Source organism: Oryx dammah, unplaced genomic scaffold, assembly GCF_014754425.2.
Source record: "Oryx dammah isolate SB20612 unplaced genomic scaffold, SCBI_Odam_1.1 HiC_scaffold_21, whole genome shotgun sequence".
NCBI lineage: Eukaryota > Metazoa > Chordata > Mammalia > Artiodactyla > Bovidae > Oryx > Oryx dammah.
The window spans coordinates 5,160,408-5,175,595 of record NW_024070205.1 but is presented as its reverse complement, the minus strand read 5'-3'; the positions used below and the strand labels follow the sequence as shown (position 1 = coordinate 5,175,595).

At 41.8% G+C, this 15,188-nt stretch overlaps 1 protein-coding gene across 1 annotated transcript in view; it reads right to left on the bottom strand.

Annotated features, from left to right (window-relative positions):
* Positions 1-770: 770 nt before the first annotated feature.
* LOC120880427 (membrane cofactor protein-like) overlaps positions 771-15,188 on the bottom strand; it is a 65,144-nt gene continuing 50,726 nt past the window's right edge. Inside the window, exons 7-9 of the mRNA XM_040263783.1 lie at positions 2,459-2,631; positions 2,275-2,376; positions 771-886 (exon numbers count right to left, since the gene is read on the bottom strand). Coding sequence (XP_040119717.1) covers positions 771-886; positions 2,275-2,376; positions 2,459-2,631 — 391 coding nt within the window. The remainder of the gene's footprint in view (positions 887-2,274; positions 2,377-2,458; positions 2,632-15,188) is intronic.

Here is a 15,188-nt window from a genome sequence, read left to right as displayed (position 1 = left end):
ATAACATATCATATTTTATCATAACACACCACTTTATATATTCATTTTAAGCTTGTTTACTGATTTATTTTCTTGTTTATTTTCTGCCCCCCCAAATAGAAATGAGCTCCATGAAAATAGGGATAAGACTCTCCTATTTAGCACTTTCCCAACATGGATAGTTCTGGCACATGGAAAGCCTTCCTTGATCAACGTGCTTAATTGCTTAGTCCTGTCTGACTTTGTGACCCCATGGACTGCAGCCCGCCAGGCTCCTCTGTCCATGGGGATTCTCCAGGTAAGAATACTGGAGTGGGTTGCCATGCCCTCCTCCAGGGGATCTTCCTAACCCAGGGGTTGAACCCAAGTGTCCTGTATTGCAGGCGGATTCTTTACCAGCTGAGCCACCAGGGAAGGCCTCCTTGATAAATACTGTGGACTAAATGAGAGGCTGGATAAATAGTTCAAATATGTGAGGGGATAAAAGGACACAAACATTTAAGAGAGATTACTCCTTCACAGTGAAACTTTAAAAAGTGCATAATTAAAGTTTGATGTACAGTTATGTTTTCTTTCTCCCCACATATTCCCTACAAAATTCAACACTGGCAGTAAACAAATGACTTACCATATTGGTAACATGAGCATATGATGTATAAGACATACCAAATCTTTTAAAAATTCTTACAACAAAGAAGTGTTTTGCCAGTAATTCAGTTAAATAAAGATCCAGGCAACAGGTGATTTCATGAAGTGGATAAAAATCAAAACGAGATACCCAGGCTGCAGAGTCATTCTTTATACTCATAGGAACACTGCTGTTCACTCACAGGAATGCTGCTGTTCCAAGGGCCTTTCATTCCAACCAAAACACAATGACTAGTAGAGCTGCCTTTTAATTGGAACCTAAGGAAAAAAGGGTGAAGTCGCTCAGTCATGTCCGACTCTTTGAGACCCCATGGACTGTAGCCTACCAGGCTTCTCAGTTCATGGGATTTTCCAGGCAAGAGTACTGGAGTGGGTTGCCATTTCCTTCTCCAGGGGGTCTTCCTGACCCAGGGGTCGAACCCAGGTTCTCCCGCGTTGTAGGCAGATGCTTTAGCCTCTGAGCCACCAGGGAAGCCCTAAGGAAAAAAGGGTAGCAAGTAGGGGAGAAATTCCCATCTCTCCATCTCTCCACTGATACATGCTCAGCTTTCTCACTTCAGCCTAAATACCATTTGGTTCTTAGGCTCAGAACAAGTTGGAAGTCTCAGTTCATTAGGCACCTGAATTTAGTAGCTGCCAGAAATTCAGAAGCCAAATTATGCCAAAGTATCATGGTGTCCTGTGACAGACAAAGCAATCAGAATGTGTACACTTAATAGTCAAACAGACATCATACCCCAGCGTCACTTCAGGAGTTTCTGATCTCAGACTGGATTCTCCCCTGTGCCCGAGACCCTCCCCTATGTGTCAGTGACAGACCTCTGACACCCCTCTCATCCTGAAGCAAGAATGGCTCCTGACTGGGGAAGCAAAGCAGAGAACATCTGGAAATGAACCAACATTGTTCTTACTGCTGTGGCTGTAATGGCCAAGAGAGGCTCACAGAGGTCTCTGCCACCCTGAAATGCCCAGATTATTATTGTATCCTATTGTTCTTATGAAATCTGCTCATTATTATTGGGTGGCAGACTTTGTAAACATCAAAGATTCATTGGAAATTGTTTAAATAACTACTATAGTGGCTGATGGCATTAGCTCCCACAGACTGAATTTTACTGAGAGGACTAGATCCAGAGAAACAACTACTACTACTCCCTGAAACAGTGACATTGGCCATCATAATCCCCAAATCCAACACACTGCTGATGCAGACATGTGACTGCATTAACTCTTATCCATACACTATTACAAATTCCACTTTGTTTTTTTTTTCCTGAAGCAACCTTTGCCTGATTTATCACATTTCAAACAATTTTTGTCTTATATGGCCAATATATGTCCTATCTATATAGCAGGTTTCCCAGAAAATTACATGCTCCTGCCTTCAGACTACTATCTCCCCATTTACTTCAAGTTCTAACCATGAATTCAAACTCAGTGTCTATATTTATGGTTGTATTCAACATTGAATTACATGTGGCATTTTCTTTATGTCCTTAATAGTGGTGCCCTCTTCCTTTCAAAACTGCTGAGTAGTCAGTCAGTCTGGGTACTTCTTTTCCATAGGTCAGCTTCCCTTTGTGGATTAACCCCAGAACCCAAGAGAGTCACTATTCATCACAGGGTCTAGCCTCCATTCTAGGATTCCCTCATCCCAAAAGAAGGATACTTTTATGCCATGTTGGAAATGAAGTGGAAAGAGCATGTGTCCATTAAGGAGTGGGTCCAGGAAGTCAGCACATGCTTTCACTAGGGAAAAATAGCACAGGAGTGAGACGTCCACACAGGGGAGAGACAGGCTGATCCTCAAACCAGATGAGGACATGGGCACCTGTGCCTCTGGGGGCTGCCTGGTTCCACTCGCACTGGGAGGAACAGTGCAGAGAAGCAGACCCCCAGAGGCCACAGCTGTGAAATACTTCCTGCCCAGAACTAAATTCAGCCTTGTGTCTTGGGATGTGCTGACCAGGCAGGATTTCTGGAGGTGGCTGGCATAGTGAGGAAAGAGTAGCAAAGTGCCTGTCGACTATGCAAAATAGTTTCTGCTGTATCCTGAGTAGAAAGTCAAAGTGAAAGTCGCTCAGTTGTGTCCAACTCTTTGCGACCCCATGGACTAAACAGCCCATGGAATTCTCCAGGCCAGAATACTGGAGTGGGTAGCCTTTCCCTTCTCCGGGGATCTTCCCAACCCAGGGATCGAACCCAGGTCTCCCGCATTGCAGGTGGATTCTTTACCAGCTGAGCCACAAGGGAAGCCCGAAAATACTGGAGTGGGTAGCCTATCCCTTCCCTAGTGGATCTGCCTGACTCAGGAATTGAACTGGGGTCTCCTGCATTGCAGGCGGATTCTTTATCAACTGAGCTATCAGGGTAGCCCCATGCTTACTAGGGAGCTTAAAGATCTGACTTACAGAAGTGGATCTCAAAGATCTGCTTTGAGAATACCCATGTTTTACTGATAAGCAAACTAAGGCCATGGGGCAGAGCTGTGAGTATGAACGATTCTCCAGCACCTTGTCTGTGTTGCTTTCTACTAAAACATTCCAAAGACTGCAAGCAGAATTTTCCTTTGCTTTCCTGGACTGGCTATGCAGGACAGAGCTGAGTGCTGGTGGGTTGTTCTACTCTTACACTTTCTAGAAAGCTCTCCTTTCTGGCCTCAACAGGGGACACCTTTGCCCAAGTGTCATTGAACAGGCCCCTTACCTAGCTTAATGTTTGTCAGCCTTGCATCCCCCTTCATCTTTACTCTGAGCTTCTCCTCCGGAACTGTAAGCCTCTGCTTGGTCTGTATATCTCAGCCTGTTTTCTTCCCATTCCACAGCTAAATCAGTCACTTCAGCATAAGGCAAGAGAAGCCACCAGGAACAAAATCTCCACGAAAGAAAAAAGCTGTACACTTTGAGACTATATTGTATAGCATCACGTGCGCTAAGTCACTTCAGTCGTGTCTGACTCTGCGACCCTATGGACCGTAGCCAAGTTCCACTGCGCATGGCATTCTCCAGGCAAGAATACTGGAGTGGGCTGCCATCCCCTCCTTCAAGGGATCTTCCTGACCCAGGATCAAACCTTCCTCTCTTATATCTCCAGCATTGGCAGGCAGGTTCTTTACCATTAGCGCCACCTGTGTAGAGCAAATTTTGACTCAAGTTGTAGCTGCCTCCATTCACAGCCCAACTGGTGTGTGCTCATGGCATCAGAACACATCTGAGTCTCTATCTTAACCATCTGCAAGGTATTACAAGTGAATTAAAAATAGGGTTTATTTCAGAATGGAAGCAGAAAGTCTTGTACTCACATCCTCCCACGGACACACTTGAGTCTATAGCTACATCTGAACAATTTCCTCTTAAATCATGTGAAGACCTGGCTGAGTGACACATTATCTAAATTCACTTGGGGACCTCAAAGTGGGTAGGACACCCCAGGAAACCATCTTACCATAAACCCTAGCTCAGTACGGTGTTCCACAACCAGGAGGACCTTTGAACCTCGAGTTTCTCCCTGTTGAGCAAGGATTTCAGACCCCACATCAGGGATTCCCACTTTGCGGACATACACTTGAGAGAGGAGCCTCCAATTATCTGGTTTTGGAAACCAATAGGATCACCTCCCAAGACCCACAAGATGGCAGCGATATGACAGGCCACTCTTAAAGGGCTCCCACTCAGAGTTGCCCACTCCAGAGCCCAGCTCACAGTCAGCCAATACTGTCCAGACTTAAAGTGAAAAGAGTCATCTGCTTACATTACAGCCGAGGGCCAAGGGGGAGGCATCTAATTAAGCAGACGTTTGGGGCCTCAGGCACCCCGATAACACAGGCTGCTTTGTGCACCCTCGTTGTGCCGATGTGTGCACCCTCGTCGTGCCGCTGTGTGCACCCTCGTCGTGCCGCTGTGCCCCAGATCACTGCTGTCTCCGGGGTGGGGGAGCTTCTGCATGTGTTTAGCACTCCTGCTTTTTGTGGCTTCTTTCTTGGGAACATCTCTTCATCCATGGCTCATTTCTCTGGGGGAAGCTTGTGTTCCTATTCTTTAACGTTTGTTTCTTTAATATTTGGTGTCACCTAGAAAGGATCTCATATCTCTATCTGGTGCCCCGATTTTCCAGACTGCTGCCAGGGGACACTTCTGCGACACTTGGCTCTGGAGGCCAGTGGGACTTACCCTAGTGGGTGTCACAGGCCTGTAATCCACGGAGAGAGAGTTTTTAAGGACCATCCCCTGGCCACAGCAAGAGGCAACAGGCTCAGGAGCTTGGTTTTCCTGTGAAGGTTTTTAAACTGGTCATCCTGAGTCCTGCTCAAGGGGTGGGAAGCTGACTAGGAGGGATCTTGTTGCTGTTCAGTCGCTCAGTTGTGTCTGAGTCTGTGACCCCGTGGACTGGAAAAGAGTTTACACATTTGTCTGAAGCCCTAATGTCTGTGATGGTTACTCAGGGAGCACCTCCAGATTGGCTGGCTCTGGTGATCAGTGGAGGTTATGCCTGCGGTCCCAAAAGACTGTATGTATTTCATACTGTTAAAAGCTGATGCCTGACAGTCTGTCTTCTAGTCAGCCTGAATCTAGGTGCTGAGATCCTGCCTTTGGGTCACTGACATGTCTTGGCACATCCTTAATTGTTGGGAGCTATTAAAAATACAGTGGGTAGCTTGGCCTAGCACAGAGATTTGAGAGAAAATGAGAAGCTGAGAAAGAGTTGAACATGGTTTGTTTCCTACATGAAACTACTCCCTCAATACTGAGACAAGTGGTGGTTTCATCTACTATAAAGACAAAGAAAAGAAAATTGCCGAGAGAATGCACTGATCATAACAAACACCCTCTTCCAACAATGCAAGAGAAGACTCTATACATCACCAGATGGTCAATACTAAAATCAGATTGATTATATCTGTCGCAGCCAAAGATGGAGAAGCTCTGTACAATCAGCAAAAAGAAGACTGGGAGCTGACTGTGGCTCAGATCATAAACTCCTTATTGACAAATTCAGACCTAAATTGAAGAAAGTAGGGAAAACCAGAAGACCATTCAGGTATGACCTAAATCAAATCCCTTACGATTATACAGGGGAAGTGAGAAATAGATTTAAGGGATCAGATCTAACAGACAGAGTGCCTGAAGAACTATGGATGGAGGTTCATGACTTTGTACAGGAGGCAGTGATCAAGACCATCCTCAGGAAAAAAGAAATGTAAAAAGGCAAAATGGTTGTCTGCAGAGGCCTTATAAATAGCTGAGAAAAGAAAAGACGTAAAAGGCAAAGGAGAAAGGGAAAGATATACCCTTTTGAATGCAGAGTTCCAAAGAATAGCAAGGAGAGAGAAGAAAGCCTTCCTCAGTGATCAATGCAAAGAACTAGAGAAAAACAGCAGAATGGAAAATATTAGAGATCTCTTCAAGAAAATTAAAGATACCAAGGAAACATTTCATGCAAAGATGGGCACAATAAAGGACAGAAATGGCATGGATCTAACAGAGGAAGAAGATACTAAGAAAAGGTGGCAAGAATACACAGAAGAACTGTACCCAGATAGCCAAGATGATGTGATCACTCACCTAGAGCCAGACATCCTGGAATGCAGAGTCAAGTGGGCTTTGGGTAGTATCACTACAAACAAAGCTAGTGGAGGTGATGGAATTCCAGTTAAGCTATTTTAAATCCTAAAAAATGATTCTGTGAAAGAATTTTTGGAAAATTCAGCAGTGGCCACAGGACTAAAAAATGTCAGGTTTCATTGCAATCCCATAGAACGGCAATGCCAAAGAACGCTCAAACTACCGCACGATTGCACTCATCTCACACGCTAGTAAAGTAATGCTCAAAATTCTCCAAGCCAGGCTTCAGCAATATGTGAACTGTGAACTTCCAGATGTTCAAGCTGGTTTTAGAAAAGGCAGAGGAACCAGAGATCAAATTGCCAACATCTGCTGGATCATCGAAAAAGGAAGAGAGTTCCAGAAAAACATCTATTTCTGCTTTATTGACTATGCCAAAGCCTTTGACTGTGTGGATCACAACAAACCCTAACCCTAACTGAAAAATTCTTCAAGAGCTGGGAATACCAGAACCACCTGACCTGCCTCCTGAGAAATCTGTATGCTAGGTCAAGAAGCAACAGTTAGAACTGGACATGGAACAATAGACTGGCTCTAAATTGGGAAAGGAGTACGTTTAGGCTGTTTGTTGTCACTCTGCTTATTTAACTTATATAGAGAGTACATCATGAGAAATGCTGGACTGGAAGAAGCACAAGCTGGAATCAAGATTGCTGGGAGAAATATCAATAACCTCAGATATGTAGATGACACCACCCTTATGGCAGAAATCAAAGAAGAACTAAAGAGCTTCTTGATGAAAGTGAAAGAGGAGAGTGAAAAAGTTGGCTTAAACTCAACATTCAGAAAACTAAGATCATGGTATCTGGTCCCATCACTTCACGGCAAATAGGTGGGGAAAATAGTGGAAACAGTGGCTGATTTTATTTTTCTGGGCTCCAAAATCACTGCAGATGGTGACTGCAGCCATGAAATTAAAAGACACTTGCTCCTTGGAAGAAAAGTCATGACCAACATAGACAGCATCACCGACTCAATGGGGATGAGTCTGAGAAAGCTCCGGGAGTTGGTGATAGATGGGGAAGCCTCGCATGCTGTAGTCCACAGAGTCACAAAGAGTCGGACATGACTGAGCAACTGAACTGAAAGACAAACAGTCTAAAAAAGTGAAGAAATCAAGGGATGTCTTCAGATGAATGAATGAGAAAAAGCCTCAGGAAATACCTTAATGAAATTGTGGTAAGTTATTTACCTAATAAGAATTTAAAGTAATGGTCATAAAAATGCTCACCACTGGTGAGAAGGATGGATGAACCTAGTAAGAACATCAAGGAGGAGATGGAAAATACAAGAAAGTAAAGACAGAAATCACAGAGCTAAAGAATACAATGACTGATCTGAAACATACAATAAGGGACTGAAAACAAAGCAAAGAATCAGTGTATTGGAAGACACTGAAAACAAACCTGTAGTTGCCAAGGGCAAGGGGATGGAGGTGGGATAGTTTGTGAGTTTGGTGTTCAGTTCAGTTCAGTTCAGTCGCTCAGTCTGACTCTTTGCGACCCCATGAATCGCAGCACGGCAGGCCTCCCTGTCCATCACCAACTCCCGGAGTTCACCCAGACTCACGTCCATCGAGTCCGTGATGCCATCCAGCCATCTCATCCTCGGTCATCCCCTTCTCCTCCTGCCCCCAATCCCTCCCAGCATCAGAGTTTTTTCCAGTGAGTCAACTCTTCTCATGAGGTGGCCAAAGTACTAGAGTTTCAGCTTTAGCATCATTCCCTCCAAAGAAATCCCAGGGTTGATCTCCTTCAGAATGGACTGGTTGGATCTCCTTGCAGTCCAAGGGACTCGCAAGAGTCTTCTCCAACACCACAGTTCAAAAGCATCAATTCTTCAGCACTCAGGTTTCTTCACAGTCCTACTTTCACATCCATACATGACCACAGGAAAAACCATAGCCTTGACTAGACGGACCTTAGTCAGCAAAGTAATGTCTCTGCTTTTGAATATGCTATCTAGGTTGATGCAAACTATTATATATAGGATGAATAAATAAGATCCTACTGTGTAGCACAGGGAACTGTATTCAATATCCTGTAATAAACCATAACAGAAAAGAATATGTAAAGAATGTATTTATATGTATAACTGAATCACTTTTCTGGGCAGCAGAAATTAATACAACACTGTAAACCAGCTACACTTCAATAAAATAAATCTCCTTAATGGAAAACAAAATGTGTCCTAGTTTATAAAATACATAAATTACAGAATAATTCTAATGAACTCAGCAAACTCTTATTTATCCTGTGGTGATTTAATTGGAGTAAGCTAAATCATTCATTTATGAAAGAAAAATCACTACAAATAAGTGAAAACATTATATAAACAAAGGGTATCTTGTTTTTGGAACCACACAGTCCGGACTTGCAAGATAGGACTCAGGCAGTGGCAAAAGAGATGGCGAAGGTTATGATTCACAAGTCTGGAAAGTGTGTTAGAAGAGTTAGTTAAGAAAGCAGCCCGGGAGAGGAAAAGAGTGTAGACGGAGACCAGCAGACCAACTGGGATCCTATTCTATCCTTAGATGAGCGCTAAGAAACAGAAAGCTACAGCAGAATGCTTGAACCTTGTGGCCATTTTTCATCATAATTCAAATGGACAGCAAATGCAATTTTGGAGAGAAAGTGGGCATTCAACGGTACAAATAACATAATAAAAATATTCACCTTTTTAAAAGGAAAGCAAACTAAAGCTAGGTTATTACCCCCACATTCTTTTGGAAAGAACACACATAGTCAAGCAGTCTTTCAAAAATCCAGTTATCTTGAACAGGTGAGCCATTTCCCAATAAGCTTGGTGATTTTTCAAAGCTAAAGAGCGTGGGCACGTCATTCACAGTGTACACCCTGGTTTCTCTTAGTATCGCCCAGGCCCAGCAGCAGCCTCACTGGGGGACTCATTAGAAATGGGGTCTCAGAACTCTAATGCTACTGGTACTTTATCCTGGGGGTACATTGCTCACATAATTGTTTGGCTTTAAAAGACTCATTACAGCTAGAGAGAGCTTGGTTAATACTTGTTTGAGAACTTTTAAGTATTTTGGTGCAGTGATGTTTTAAAAAACAGACGGAGAGTGAGGAGCAGAAAGCTATTTTATTTTGTTTCTTTAGAGGTTATTTCTACACAGGTCTTTTGGACGTTTAAAAATATTTCACCTAGGACTTTCCTGGTGGCCCAGAGATTGAGGATCCAGCTTCCACTGCAGGGGATGAAGGTTCAATCTCCAGTTAGAGAACTGAGATCCCACAGGCCTCAGGGCAACTAATCTTGTAGGCCACAGCCACTGAGCCTGAATTCTCTAGAGCCCACGCTCTGCGACAGGAGAAGCCTGCAAGTAACAAGAGAAAGCCCACACGGCACAGTGAAGAGGCCCCGGGCCACAAGAGGGCATAGCACAGTCAAGAAAAGGAAAAAAGTCACCCATAGAATTTTCCATGCAGACTGCTGTGCTTGTGTATTTTTAAAAATATACACGGACAGAGAAATCAAATATGCCCATCATGTATTCTATAAATATAAGGTTTAAGATCCAAATCAAGACACTGTGGGTATTTAAAAAAGATAACCAAGCAACACTGAAAAAATTTGAGCTCCATATGAGTGAAGAAGATATTTTTATACTTAGTCCAAGCCCAGTCATCAATATAAAAATTTTATAATATTAAAACCACAAGTAAAACCATTAATATAAAAATTATATATTAAAATCACAAATAAACCATGAGTTGCAAAAGTCTTAAAAGTATTAGTTTTATTTAAAAACTATTTCCAAAGCATTAAAGGGGGAAAGAAATCATTAAAAACAATAAATCATAATCTTAGTCTATGCTTCATGATTTATGCTAGGTCTTTCAATGAGTTGTAAACTACTTCATTATAATCTAAGCTTGATTAAAAAACCCTATTCTGCTTAGAATATATGCATTTGTACTTAAAAATCTAAGTTCCCTTTGTTTTTGTTCACGTATATAGATAAACAGAGAGAGAATATTAATGAGGTGACGTGTAAATCTTATCCCACTCAGCAACTTAGTTTAACCCCATCAGCTTTACTACAACCCAGCAAATTAAAAGAACATAAGAGGGGAATCAAATAGTGTTGCTTTTAATTCGCTAGTTTAACTTGTATAAATTACAACTCTAAATGAAAAAAATAAAACAAGGTATTTTAATTTGACAGCTACGTACCTTCTCTCAACTACTTAAGTTATACAGGCAAATGAAACTTTTGCCATAAGAATATCAGGGACTAGAGTTTTTAAATCAGTTTTTAAACAGTGAACTGTTTCAAATTTAATCTTGGATACTCGTCCAATCTGGGCAGTAGGGTATATCTAGGGGCGGGAAGGCCCCATGACAGTCCATGACTTGCTATGGCACTTAAACCTCTACTCCCACAGAAAGTTTCCTTACATCATAATAGCTGAAGTGACCACTATGGATTATTTTCTTGAATTGACATTAAAAGCAGCTAAAAATATTTCTAGTAAAGAAATGCAACCCAAACAGCATACACATGCAGGCAGTTATTTTTTTTAAGTTGGCATATAAAACAGAGTATAAACAAAACTGCATAAAATTATGTTAAGAGTGAGAAAGACCAATAAGTTAAAGAAAAATGCTTTAATGTACCCCTCTATGTCCGCCGTGTGGAAAATCTGTACAGACAGGCAGTAACTATTGCAACAGCACCAACTACAAGAAATCAGGAAAAACTGGCATGTAACTGAAAAATCACTGCTTAATGTTCAAAATCTAACATAAGAAAAAAATGTTGGTTAGATTCCCGTGGTCAGAAAATGATATTTTATTTAACCACATATACATTTTATTCTGTCTGGTCTCTTTACTATTTGAATCCAGTTCCCTGGAATCACTTAAACAGTTCACAGTAAGTCAGAGCAGTCCTTGACTAATTTAGAAAATTACCCAAAGCATATCTGGGATGCAAACTCATATGGCTATGCATCTTGAGACAACATGTATTATTTATGGTTGTTCATAGGTGGACATATAGAACATAAAAGAATATACGATCACCAACAAAAAGTAGTATATTATATAAAAGGCTATTTTTCATAAACAGCTTTACTTAATTTCACACTATTAAAATTAAACAAACTGAAAAAACACTGAAAAAGATAATGCACTTCACAGTAATATCTTGATTTAAGTCATATCAAAGTTTGGGCTACTCACATACAGAAAGAACAATCGCTGTAATGAGTGCTATATCTGGGGAAAACAAAAAAAAAATTGATGATAATTAAACACACAGGTGTCTTCAAATAGCTGCTGCATTTTAATGATCTGATCATAGATCAGCTATCATTACAGCAAAGAAAAAAATTACCGACCTGGTTTTAGCATGACTGCTACTGCATCCAGGTCATTTCGACCCCAGAACACTTCAAAACATATTCCGGGGCCAGGGTCTGTCTCATGAAACTCTTAGCAGGAGCCTTACTTTTTCAGTGTGCTATAGCGACCACACCAGCTTATTCAGTAAGGTAGCCGAAACAATTAGAATTCACTAGAAGAAAACTGTTTTAAAATGTATTATCCTATTTTCAGTTCAGTTGCTCAGTCATGTCCGACTCTTGGCGACCCCATGAACCACAGCACGCCAGGCCTCTCTGTCCATCACCAACTCCCAGAGTCCACCCAAACCCATGTCCACCGAGTCGGTGATGCCATCCAGCCATCTCATCCTCTGCCCTCCCCTTCTCCTGCTGCCCTCAGTCTTTCCCAGCATCAGAGTCTTTTCCAGTGAGTCAGCTCTTCGCATCAGGTGGCTAAAGTACTGGAGTTACAGTTTCAGCTTCAGTCCTTCCAATGAACACCCAGGACTAATCGCCTTTAGGATGGACTGGTTGCATCTCCTTGCAGTCCAAGGGACTTTCAAGACTCTTCTCCAACATCACAGTCCAAAAGCATCAATTCTTCGGCGCTCAGCTTTCTTTGTAGTCCAACTCTCACATCCATACATGACCACTGGAAAAACCATAGCCTTGACTAGACGGACCTTTGTTGGCAAAGTAATGTCTCTGCTTTTTAATATGCTGTCTAGCTGGTCGTAACTTTCCTTCCAAGGAGTAAGCGTCTTTTAATTTCATGGCTGCAATCACCATCTGCAGAAAAATAAAGTCAGCCACTGTTTCCACTGCTTCCCCATCTATCTGCCATGAAGCGATGGGACCAGATGCCATGATCTTAGTTTTCTAAATGTTGAGCTTTAAGCCAACTTTTTCACTCCCTTCTTTCACTTTCATCAAGAGGCTCTTTAGATCTTCTTCACTTTCTGCCATAAGGGTGGTGTCATCTGCATATCTGAGGTTATTGATATTTCTCCCAGCAATCTTGATTTCAGCTTGTGCTTCTTCCAGCCCAGCGTTTCTCATGATGTACTCTGCACAAAAGTTAAATAAGCAGGGTGACAATATACAGCCTTGACATACTCCTTTTCCTATTTGGAACCAGTCTGTTCTTCCATGTCCAGTTCTAACTGTTGCTTCCTGACCTGCATACAGGTTTCTCAAGAGGCAGGTCAGGTGGTCTGGTATTCCCATCTTTCAGAGTTTTCCACAGTTTATTGTGATCCACACAGTCAAAGGCTTTGGCATAGTCAATAAAGCAGAAATAGATGTTTTTCTGGAACTCTCTTGCTTTTTCCATGATCCAGCAGATGTTGGCAATTGATCTCTGGTTCCTCTGCCTTTTCTAAAACCAGCTTGAACATCAGGAAGTTCACGGTTCACGTATTGCTGAAGCCTGGCTTGGAGAATTTTGAGCATTACTTTACTAGCGTTTGAGATGAGTGCAATTGTGTGGTAGTTTGAGCATTCTTTGGCATTGCCTTTCTTTGGGATTGGAATGAAAACTGACCTTTTCCAGTCCTGTGGCCATTGCTGAGTTTTCCAAATTTGCTGGCATATTGAGTGCAGCACTTTCACAGCATCATCTTTCAGGATTTTAAATAGCTCAACTGGAATTCTATCATCACCTCCATTAGCTTTGTCCGTAGTGATGCTTTCTAAGGCCCACTTGACTTCACATTCCAGGATGTCTGGCTCTAGGTGAGTGATCACACCATCGTGATTATCTGGGTCATGAAGATCTTTTTTGTACAGTTCCTCTTTGTATTCTTGCCACCTCTTCTTAATATCTTCTGCTTCTGTTATTATTATAGTTTGGTATTCAATCTAGTCCTTATGATTTTATTAAGAATTTAACACACTATTCCAATAGTGTGATTTTTGAATAAATGGCAATAAAGCTCTATAACTCTTATCACACAAATGCTATTTGCAGTCTTCACAAACAATGCCTTAACTTACCATCAGCCCTTCTTATTTCCCTGTCCCCAGATTAAGACACAGTCCTAATTACAAGAAGATTTTGTCTAATAATGCTAATGAAACATCAGGGCACATGGATAAAAATTTTGTGCAAAAATGTAAACATGCATTTTTGACAATCCAGAGGGCAAGAAATAATACTAACACGTTTTTATGAATGTTTGTCAGTAGGAACTCTGCTTCTACCTTTAACTCAGAGTATAAAATGTCATGGTAGTTCTGCTCTTTTTATTTCTTAAATGTTAACTGTAACCATCTTATGATGACACCAGGTCTCCATGGTGGTATAGTGGATAAGAATCCGCCTGCCAATGCAGGCGACACAGGTTTGACCCCTGGTCTGGGAAGATTCCACATGTCGTAGGGCAACTAAGCCTGGGTGCCATACCTACCGAGCTCTAGAGCCCACGAACCTCCACTACTCAGCCTGCGAGCCACAACTCCTGAGCCCGTGTGCCCAGAGCCTGTGCCCCGTGACAGGAGAGGCCACCGCAACAAGAAGCCTGTGTGCCACAATGGAGTGCCCACTCGCTGCAACTAAAGAAAGTCTACACGCAGCAATGAAGACCCAGTGCAACCAAAAATAAAAATACACAAATACATTTGAGAGAAGAAAAGCTCAACCAGCTTTACCCCCCGCCCCCCAAAAAGAAAAATGGCCCTGGGTTCACCTGGCACACTGGCAAGTTGACCACAGTTTTCAGAAGGAAACGTAACAAGCCTGAAGTGCATTTGATGAAAAGACAAACTTGACTACCTCACTCTAATATAAAGAAAAGTAATAGATCTTTTCTTATCAAGAAATCTTTTCATTTTCTTATCAAGAAATCTTTATATTCCAAATAACTTCACCACTATACTTCACCATGTTCTTTAACACATACTGTGTGAACTATGGGAGACAAGCTGAAATGTGCTACCCCTGCCTGTTATAGAAAAACGATCCCAAAATATGGTACATAAGGCTTGTGTATACAACACACCAACAGAAAGAAAATGTATCTACAAATCTCCATGATAGGAGAATACTATCACATGATAAACAAGTTACATTTTATATATTTTAACCTGCACGTGACCAAAGCATTTAAGAAAGTTATCTCACTTCACTGGGAATCCTCAGTACCGGCACTTCTTGAAAATCGTGTTAGTTACAAGTCTACACTGGAGAAGGAAATGGCAACCCACTCCAGTATTCTTGCCTGGAGAATCCCATGGACAGAGAAGCCTCGTGGGCTGCAGTCCTTGAGGTCGCAAAGACTCAAACACAACTGAGCAACTAACACTTTCCACTTTACATACCACCACTTAAATTTGTCATGGGATCTACACTATTAAAATAACATGATTGCCAGTTAACACCAATTTGTGATATGTTATCTCTTCTCTAGTTATGTATTATTGCAACAGTTCCATGTAGAACTCTGGAGTTTCATAACGCAGGGCTATTTATAACCAAAATAATACCTAAATCTTCAAAACCTTCAGGCTGTAAATCATCACTTGGATTGGGATATGCTGGAAAAAGAAAAAAAAAATGGAAATAAGAATAAAAGGTAGAAGAAAATAATAA